Here is a 10145-nt window from a genome sequence, read left to right as displayed (position 1 = left end):
TTGTGGATGGATCTGATGATGCTAAAAATGGCTTTGAGGCAATCCGTGCCTTTGTCCAAAACATTATTGAAAATCTCAATGTAAAAGAAAGTGGTGACAGGGTTGCCCTGGTCCAGTACAGTCGGGATGCCACAGCCAATTTTTATCTCAATTCATATTCAACCAAGAATGAAGTACAGAATTCAATACGATCTATTAAACACAAAGCAGGAAGGCCACTGAATAGTGGTGCAGCCCTCCAATTTATTAAAGATTATATATTCAGTCCATCATCTGGAGGCAGACACTTTGAGGGAGCACGTCAAATACTGTACATATTTTCTGGTGGACGATCAAATGATGATATCAGAGGTGCTTCTCAAGCATTAAGGGAAAATAAAATAACAGTCTTTACCTTTGGAACAAGAAATGCTGATGCTTTGGAGTTACAGACAATGTCTACTACACCAGCATATGCCTTCTCAATCCCAGACTTTAACTTAATTGACAGCACTTATGAAGAAGTTGCCTCTGTCACTGCTGTTGAAGAAAGTTCAGCGAAGTTTACAGCACATGATGGTAAGAACTACACACAGTGTTCCCATGATAGGCTTCAGATCCATCACATCCCTTTAATATGATAAAATAGTGAGTGAGTGAGTGAGTGAGTGAGTGACAAAGATAAAGAAATAGGTGAAAGTAATGTCAAGTCAGTGAGTGAGTGAGAATTTGTAAACTTTGTACATTGTGAAGTAGCTTAAGAACTTACTAAATCTTTTGTTTCCAATTCCTCAGAAAATCTGTTACAGAGTAAAGTTTTGAAAAGAGATATTGCCTTTCTTGTTGACGGCTCAGATAACACTAGAAGAAGATTTGAAGGATTACGTGATTTTTTGTACAAGGTTATTGCAAATCTCTCAATTGGAGAAAATGAGAACAGAGTTGCAATAATTCAGTACAGCAACGTGGCGGTTGCAAATTTTCATCTAAATTCATTTCTGAGAAAGGAAGATATACTAAATGCTGTAAAGGGTCTTACACACAAAGGGGGAAGACCACTTAATACAGGCTCTGCTCTTTGGTATGTTAATAATCATATATTTACTGAAACTTCTGGAAGTAGAAAGCATGAAGGTGTCCCTCAGATACTAATACTCCTGTCTGGAGGAAAATCAAAAGACAGCATTAATGAGCCTGTAACCGCTCTCAAACATGCTGGAGTCTCAGTAATTGGAATAGGCACACAAAACTCAGATGCTAAAGAGTTACAAAAGATTTCAGCTGAAATAACATCATTCTTTGTGGATGACAATAATCAATTACAAAATATCAAAGATAAAGTACTCGAAGCAGTTCAAAAGGATTTTACAATCGGCACTACAAAAAAAGAATCTCCGATGGGTGAGTCATGTCTACGACAAATTAAATTTATATGAACAGCTTCAATTGTGTATCACAAGGCAAAAAGTTATGAAATATGCCACATTTGAACTGTTGTTGCTATCTTTTTATATTGTCTAGGCAAAATTCATGAAAAGCGTGATATAACAATTCTGCTGGATGGTTCAGATGGTACTAAGAAATATTTTCCAGCAATGCGTGATTTCGTTCAAAGCATTGTGGAGAGATTAAATGTGTCAGAGGAGAGAGACCGTGTCTCTGTAGTCCAATTCAGCAGTGATCCAGAGGTGCATTTCTATCTTAACACATATGCAACAAAGGAGAGCATTCTAAACACCGTTAGAGGTCTGAGGCACAAAGGAGGGAGACCTCTCAACACAGGAATGGCTCTCCAGCATGTAAGAGACAGCGTTTTCAGCACCTCTTCTGGAAGCAGACGTTTACAGGGTGTTCCTCAGGTATTGATTTTGCTAAGTGGGGGGCAGTCGTTTGATAACGTTGACGTGCCAGCCTCTTCCCTGAAAGAGCTTGGAGTCTCGATCTTGTCAGTGGGAGCAGGAGGCTCAGATAGAAATGAATTGCAGAAGATCTCAAATGATCCTAGTTCCACACTCTCAGTGACAGACTTTACTTACCTCCCCAATGTACAAGAGCAGCTTCTCTCCATGATTAACACTGCACGTATGGGAACAACAAGTATCTCTCCGACAACAATAGGTAAGACGATCATTCTGGGCTACTTTTACCGCAAAAAGTTATTCTAAATTTTACTAGAGATGTCAGTAAACTCTGCCTAGCATGTGTTAGACTGTTGCTTAGCAGAAGGGGTCTGTTGTGACCTTGTTTACAATGCTGTGTATTTTTCAACCTTCATTATCCCTAGTTGAGACTCGTGTACCAAGGAGAGATGTTGTTTTCCTGCTGGATGGGTCAGACGGCAATAGAAATGGGTTCCCGTCAATGATAGACTTTGTGCATGGAGTGGTGGAGAGGTTGAACGTAGGCGAGAACAAAGACCGTGTTTCTGTGGTCCAGTTCAGCAGAGACGCCGATGTCAATTTCTATCTTAAGACATACACAGCAAAGGAGGACATTCTCGGCACAGTCAGAGGTTTGAGGTACAAAGGAGGAAGGCCCCGAAACACAGGGGCAGCGCTACAGTATGTCCGAGACAACGTATTTACTGCCTCCTCGGGTAGCAGACGACTGGAGGGTGTACCACAAATGCTGATCTTGCTGATTGCCGGAAGGTCGTTTGACAATGTCGATATCCCGGCTTCGGCGCTGAAGGATCTGGGAGTCTTGATTTTTGGAATTGGATCAAGGGACTCTGATAGCAATGAACTTGAGAGAATTTCATTTGACCCCAATTTTGCTCTGACTGTGTCAGATTTCACTGAGCTCCCAAATGTCCAAGAGCAAATTCTGACTTCTGTAGATGCTGTGACAGTTCCCATGACCAAACCCTCGCCACCTTCTCTCGGTATGACCGTCTGAGAGCAATAGATTAATTTGATTAACATGACTGTGCTTTGCATTAACTTGTGTGTCATCTTCATGAATAGATTTAACATTAGAAACTAAAACTGGTAATTTATTCAAATGGAGTTGGAAAATTATGATGAAAATATCGCTGTAGTTTGTTTTTCTGTTTCGTCAAACCCATGCATTTCACCCAAATATCTTGGTGTTAATGGATTTGTTTCTTTCTTAGTTGATTATGAGGTTCCCAGAAGGGATGTTGTCTTCCTGCTGGAGGGTTCAGATGGGACTAGGAATGGATTCCCTGCCATGCTTGACTTTGTACAAAGAATAGTAGAGAAATTTAACATTGAGCATGGCATGGACCATGTTTCAGTGGTGCAATACAGTACAAACGCTGTGGTGCATTTCCATCTGAATACCTATTCAACAAAAGATGAAATCCTTAACGCCATCAGCACTGTACAGCACAAAGGCGGGAGACGTGTCAACACAGGGTCAGCTCTCCAATATGTGAGAGAAAATGTCTTCACTGCCTCTGCTGGCAGTAGACATCAACAGGGTGTGCCTAATATTCTCATTCTGCTGAGGGGTTCAAGGTCAACGGATAACGTTGAACAACCGGCCTCCGCCCTGAAAGAGAGTGGGGTCATAATTTTTGGTGTTGGCCCCCGGAATTTGAGCAGTGAAATTCAGAGAATTGCAAATGGTCCGTCTTATGCTCAGACTGTTTCTGAGCTCTCCGACCTAGCCAGTGTCCAGCAGCAATTTTACACCTCCCTCAGCGGTGCGCTTCTAGACGTAACACCAGTGACACCTGCGGTGATAGGTAAGGTATATTTTAACAGCACTAATCAAATTGACTGCACAAACAGTTTTGGAATTCCACCATACCCTGTTCATGTATTTTTTTATGCATTCATTTATTTAATTATTTATTATGAATAAGCTCATTTTACAGATAATATTCCGTGGTTTTAGATTATTTTATTCCATTTTAAGATTACTGCAGTTACTTTTTTTTTTTTTTACAAAATATCTATCGCTCATGTCCTAGATCTCAGAGGCAATCTATACAAATCTAGCCAAAGTGCAATTCTGTACTTCCTCTTGCTGTCAGGTCTCAGTTACGTAGCATGGTCGCCAAGGTGCTACTGCCAAGTTGGGTAAAAAGAAAACAGGACACGTCAGTTAAAGAAACTAGTGTACAATACAGACAATGGATAGGAGAGAGGTTACTTTTAGAATTGTCCACCGAAGGTTTATATGACTTTTTTTTTTATGAATTTGACCTTCTGTAGTTGAACAAGGATTTGAATGGAGAGATGTCGTATTCCTCCTGGACGGTTCAGATGGCACTAAGAATTACTTCCCAGCAATGCGTGATTTCGTTCAAAGCATTGTGGAGAGATTAAATTTGTCAGAGGAGAGAGACCGTGTCTCTGTAGTCCAATTCAGCAGTGATCCAGAGGTGCATTTCTATCTTAACACATATGCAACAAAGGAGAGCATTCTAAACACCGTTAGAGGTCTGAGGCACAAAGGAGGGAGACCTCTCAACACAGGAATGGCTCTCCAGCATGTAAGAGACAGCGTTTTCAGCACCTCTTCTGGAAGCAGACGTTTACAGGGTGTTCCTCAGGTATTGATTTTGCTAAGTGGGGGGCAGTCGTTTGATAACGTTGACGTGCCAGCCGCTTCCCTGAAAGAGCTTGGAGTCTCGATCTTGTCAGTGGGAGCAGGAGGCTCAGATAGAAATGAATTGCAGAAGATCTCAAATGATCCTAGTTCCACACTCTCAGTGACAGACTTTACTTACCTCCCCAATGTACAAGAGCAGCTTCTCTCCATGATTAACACTGCACGTATGGGAACAACAAGTATCTCTCCGACAACAATAGGTAAGACGATCATTCTGGGCTACTTTTACCGCAAAAAGTTATTCTAAATTTTACTAGAGATGTCAGTAAACTCTGCCTAGCATGTGTTAGACTGTTGCTTAGCAGAAGGGGTCTGTTGTGACCTTGTTTACAATGCTGTGTATTTTTCAACCTTCATTATCCCTAGTTGAGACTCGTGTACCAAGGAGAGATGTTGTTTTCCTGCTGGATGGGTCAGACGGCAATAGAAATGGGTTCCCGTCAATGATAGACTTTGTGCATGGAGTGGTGGAGAGGTTGAACGTAGGCGAGAACAAAGACCGTGTTTCTGTGGTCCAGTTCAGCAGAGACGCCGATGTCAATTTCTATCTTAAGACATACACAGCAAAGGAGGACATTCTCGGCACAGTCAGAGGTTTGAGGTACAAAGGAGGAAGGCCCCGAAACACAGGGGCAGCGCTACAGTATGTCCGAGACAACGTATTTACTGCCTCCTCGGGTAGCAGACGACTGGAGGGTGTACCACAAATGCTGATCTTGCTGATTGCCGGAAGGTCGTTTGACAATGTCGATATCCCGGCTTCGGCGCTGAAGGATCTGGGAGTCTTGATTTTTGGAATTGGATCAAGGGACTCTGATAGCAATGAACTTGAGAGAATTTCATTTGACCCCAATTTTGCTCTGACTGTGTCAGATTTCACTGAGCTCCCAAATGTCCAAGAGCAAATTCTGACTTCTGTAGATGCTGTGACAGTTCCCATGACCAAACCCTCGCCACCTTCTCTCGGTATGACCGTCTGAGAGCAATAGATTAATTTGATTAACATGACTGTGCTTTGCATTAACTTGTGTGTCATCTTCATGAATAGATTTAACATTAGAAACTAAAACTGGTAATTTATTCAAATGGAGTTGGAAAATTATGATGAAAATATCGCTGTAGTTTGTTTTTCTGTTTCGTCAAACCCATGCATTTCACCCAAATATCTTGGTGTTAATGGATTTGTTTCTTTCTTAGTTGATTATGAGGTTCCCAGAAGGGATGTTGTCTTCCTGCTGGAGGGTTCAGATGGGACTAGGAATGGATTCCCTGCCATGCTTGACTTTGTACAAAGAATAGTAGAGAAATTTAACATTGAGCATGGCATGGACCATGTTTCAGTGGTGCAATACAGTACAAACGCTGTGGTGCATTTCCATCTGAATACCTATTCAACAAAAGATGAAATCCTTAACGCCATCAGCACTGTACAGCACAAAGGCGGGAGACGTGTCAACACAGGGTCAGCTCTCCAATATGTGAGAGAAAATGTCTTCACTGCCTCTGCTGGCAGTAGACATCAACAGGGTGTGCCTAATATTCTCATTCTGCTGAGGGGTTCAAGGTCAACGGATAACGTTGAACAACCGGCCTCCGCCCTGAAAGAGAGTGGGGTCATAATTTTTGGTGTTGGCCCCCGGAATTTGAGCAGTGAAATTCAGAGAATTGCAAATGGTCCGTCTTATGCTCAGACTGTTTCTGAGCTCTCCGACCTAGCCAGTGTCCAGCAGCAATTTTACACCTCCCTCAGCGGTGCGCTTCTAGACGTAACACCAGTGACACCTGCGGTGATAGGTAAGGTATATTTTAACAGCACTAATCAAATTGACTGCACAAACAGTTTTGGAATTCCACCATACCCTGTTCATGTATTTTTTTATGCATTCATTTATTTAATTATTTATTATGAATAAGCTCATTTTACAGATAATATTCCATGGTTTTAGATTATTTTATTCCATTTTAAGATTACTGCAGTTACTTTTTTTTTTTTTTACAAAATATCTATCGCTCATGTCCTAGATCTCAGAGGCAATCTATACAAATCTAGCCAAAGTGCAATTCTGTACTTCCTCTTGCTGTCAGGTCTCAGTTACGTAGCATGGTCGCCAAGGTGCTACTGCCAAGTTGGGTAAAAAGAAAACAGGACACGTCAGTTAAAGAAACTAGTGTACAATACAGACAATGGATAGGAGAGAGGTTACTTTTAGAATTGTCCACCGAAGGTTTATATGACTTTTTTTTTTATGAATTTGACCTTCTGTAGTTGAACAAGGATTTGAATGGAGAGATGTCGTATTCCTCCTGGACGGTTCAGATGGCACTAAGAATTACTTCCCAGCAATGCGTGATTTCGTTCAAAGCATTGTGGAGAGATTAAATTTGTCAGAGGAGAGAGACCGTGTCTCTGTAGTCCAATTCAGCAGTGATCCAGAGGTGCATTTCTATCTTAACACATATGCAACAAAGGAGAGCATTCTAAACACCGTTAGAGGTCTGAGGCACAAAGGAGGGAGACCTCTCAACACAGGAATGGCTCTCCAGCATGTAAGAGACAGCGTTTTCAGCACCTCTTCTGGAAGCAGACGTTTACAGGGTGTTCCTCAGGTATTGATTTTGCTAAGTGGGGGGCAGTCGTTTGATAACGTTGACGTGCCAGCCTCTTCCCTGAAAGAGCTTGGAGTCTCGATCTTGTCAGTGGGAGCAGGAGGCTCAGATAGAAATGAATTGCAGAAGATCTCAAATGATCCTAGTTCCACACTCTCAGTGACAGACTTTACTTACCTCCCCAATGTACAAGAGCAGCTTCTCTCCATGATTAACACTGCACGTATGGGAACAACAAGTATCTCTCCGACAACAATAGGTAAGACGATCATTCTGGGCTACTTTTACCGCAAAAAGTTATTCTAAATTTTACTAGAGATGTCAGTAAACTCTGCCTAGCATGTGTTAGACTGTTGCTTAGCAGAAGGGGTCTGTTGTGACCTTGTTTACAATGCTGTGTATTTTTCAACCTTCATTATCCCTAGTTGAGACTCGTGTACCAAGGAGAGATGTTGTTTTCCTGCTGGATGGGTCAGACAGCAATAGAAATGGGTTCCCGTCAATGATAGACTTTGTGCATGGAGTGGTGGAGAGGTTGAACGTAGGCGAGAACAAAGACCGTGTTTCTGTGGTCCAGTTCAGCAGAGACGCCGATGTCAATTTCTATCTTAAGACATACACAGCAAAGGAGGACATTCTCGGCACAGTCAGAGGTTTGAGGTACAAAGGAGGAAGGCCCCGAAACACAGGGGCAGCGCTACAGTATGTCCGAGACAACGTATTTACTGCCTCCTCGGGTAGCAGACGACTGGAGGGTGTACCACAAATGCTGATCTTGCTGATTGCCGGAAGGTCGTTTGACAATGTCGATATCCCGGCTTCGGCGCTGAAGGATCTGGGAGTCTTGATTTTTGGAATTGGATCAAGGGACTCTGATAGCAATGAACTTGAGAGAATTTCATTTGACCCCAATTTTGCTCTGACTGTGTCAGATTTCACTGAGCTCCCAAATGTCCAAGAGCAAATTCTGACTTCTGTAGATGCTGTGACAGTTCCCATGACCAAACCCTCGCCACCTTCTCTCGGTATGACCGTCTGAGAGCAATAGATTAATTTGATTAACATGACTGTGCTTTGCATTAACTTGTGTGTCATCTTCATGAATAGATTTAACATTAGAAACTAAAACTGGTAATTTATTCAAATGGAGTTGGAAAATTATGATGAAAATATCGCTGTAGTTTGTTTTTCTGTTTCGTCAAACCCATGCATTTCACCCAAATATCTTGGTGTTAATGGATTTGTTTCTTTCTTAGTTGATTATGAGGTTCCCAGAAGGGATGTTGTCTTCCTGCTGGAGGGTTCAGATGGGACTAGGAATGGATTCCCTGCCATGCTTGACTTTGTACAAAGAATAGTAGAGAAATTTAACATTGAGCATGGCATGGACCATGTTTCAGTGGTGCAATACAGTACAAACGCTGTGGTGCATTTCCATCTGAATACCTATTCAACAAAAGATGAAATCCTTAACGCCATCAGCACTGTACAGCACAAAGGCGGGAGACGTGTCAACACAGGGTCAGCTCTCCAATATGTGAGAGAAAATGTCTTCACTGCCTCTGCTGGCAGTAGACATCAACAGGGTGTGCCTAATATTCTCATTCTGCTGAGGGGTTCAAGGTCAACGGATAACGTTGAACAACCGGCCTCCGCCCTGAAAGAGAGTGGGGTCATAATTTTTGGTGTTGGCCCCCGGAATTTGAGCAGTGAAATTCAGAGAATTGCAAATGGTCCGTCTTATGCTCAGACTGTTTCTGAGCTCTCCGACCTAGCCAGTGTCCAGCAGCAATTTTACACCTCCCTCAGCGGTGCGCTTCTAGACGTAACACCAGTGACACCTGCGGTGATAGGTAAGGTATATTTTAACAGCACTAATCAAATTGACTGCACAAACAGTTTTGGAATTCCACCATACCCTGTTCATGTATTTTTTTATGCATTCATTTATTTAATTATTTATTATGAATAAGCTCATTTTACAGATAATATTCCGTGGTTTTAGATTATTTTATTCCATTTTAAGATTACTGCAGTTACTTTTTTTTTTTTTTACAAAATATCTATCGCTCATGTCCTAGATCTCAGAGGCAATCTATACAAATCTAGCCAAAGTGCAATTCTGTACTTCCTCTTGCTGTCAGGTCTCAGTTACGTAGCATGGTCGCCAAGGTGCTACTGCCAAGTTGGGTAAAAAGAAAACAGGACACGTCAGTTAAAGAAACTAGTGTACAATACAGACAATGGATAGGAGAGAGGTTACTTTTAGAATTGTCCACCGAAGGTTTATATGACTTTTTTTTTTATGAATTTGACCTTCTGTAGTTGAACAAGGATTTGAATGGAGAGATGTCGTATTCCTCCTGGACGGTTCAGATGGCACTAAGAATTACTTCCCAGCAATGCGTGATTTCGTTCAAAGCATTGTGGAGAGATTAAATTTGTCAGAGGAGAGAGACCGTGTCTCTGTAGTCCAATTCAGCAGTGATCCAGAGGTGCATTTCTATCTTAACACATATGCAACAAAGGAGAGCATTCTAAACACCGTTAGAGGTCTGAGGCACAAAGGAGGGAGACCTCTCAACACAGGAATGGCTCTCCAGCATGTAAGAGACAGCGTTTTCAGCACCTCTTCTGGAAGCAGACGTTTACAGGGTGTTCCTCAGGTATTGATTTTGCTAAGTGGGGGGCAGTCGTTTGATAACGTTGACGTGCCAGCCGCTTCCCTGAAAGAGCTTGGAGTCTCGATCTTGTCAGTGGGAGCAGGAGGCTCAGATAGAAATGAATTGCAGAAGATCTCAAATGATCCTAGTTCCACACTCTCAGTGACAGACTTTACTTACCTCCCCAATGTACAAGAGCAGCTTCTCTCCATGATTAACACTGCACGTATGGGAACAACAAGTATCTCTCCGACAACAATAGGTAAGACGATCATTCTGGGCTACTTTTACCGCAAAAAGTTATTCTAAATT

The 10145-nt window shown here is 42.1% G+C and overlaps 1 protein-coding gene across 1 annotated transcript in view; it reads left to right on the top strand.

Moving 5' to 3' along the window:
- The first annotated feature begins 404 nt into the window (after positions 1-404).
- Positions 405-10145, top strand: part of col6a3 (collagen, type VI, alpha 3) — a 52894-nt gene continuing 43153 nt past the window's right edge. The window contains exons 1-12 of the mRNA XM_058390895.1: positions 405-558; positions 775-1380; positions 1501-2097; positions 2264-2863; positions 3095-3691; positions 4164-4763; positions 4930-5529; positions 5761-6357; positions 6830-7429; positions 7596-8195; positions 8427-9023; positions 9496-10095. Coding sequence (XP_058246878.1) covers positions 435-558; positions 775-1380; positions 1501-2097; positions 2264-2863; positions 3095-3691; positions 4164-4763; positions 4930-5529; positions 5761-6357; positions 6830-7429; positions 7596-8195; positions 8427-9023; positions 9496-10095 — 6718 coding nt within the window. The 5' untranslated portion in view covers positions 405-434. The remainder of the gene's footprint in view (positions 559-774; positions 1381-1500; positions 2098-2263; positions 2864-3094; positions 3692-4163; positions 4764-4929; positions 5530-5760; positions 6358-6829; positions 7430-7595; positions 8196-8426; positions 9024-9495; positions 10096-10145) is intronic.

Source organism: Hemibagrus wyckioides, linkage group LG06 (assembly GCF_019097595.1).
Source record: "Hemibagrus wyckioides isolate EC202008001 linkage group LG06, SWU_Hwy_1.0, whole genome shotgun sequence".
Taxonomy (NCBI): Eukaryota; Metazoa; Chordata; class Actinopteri; order Siluriformes; family Bagridae; genus Hemibagrus; species Hemibagrus wyckioides.
The sequence above is the reverse complement of the archived record's forward strand: the minus strand, read 5'-3'. Positions and strand labels throughout refer to the sequence as shown.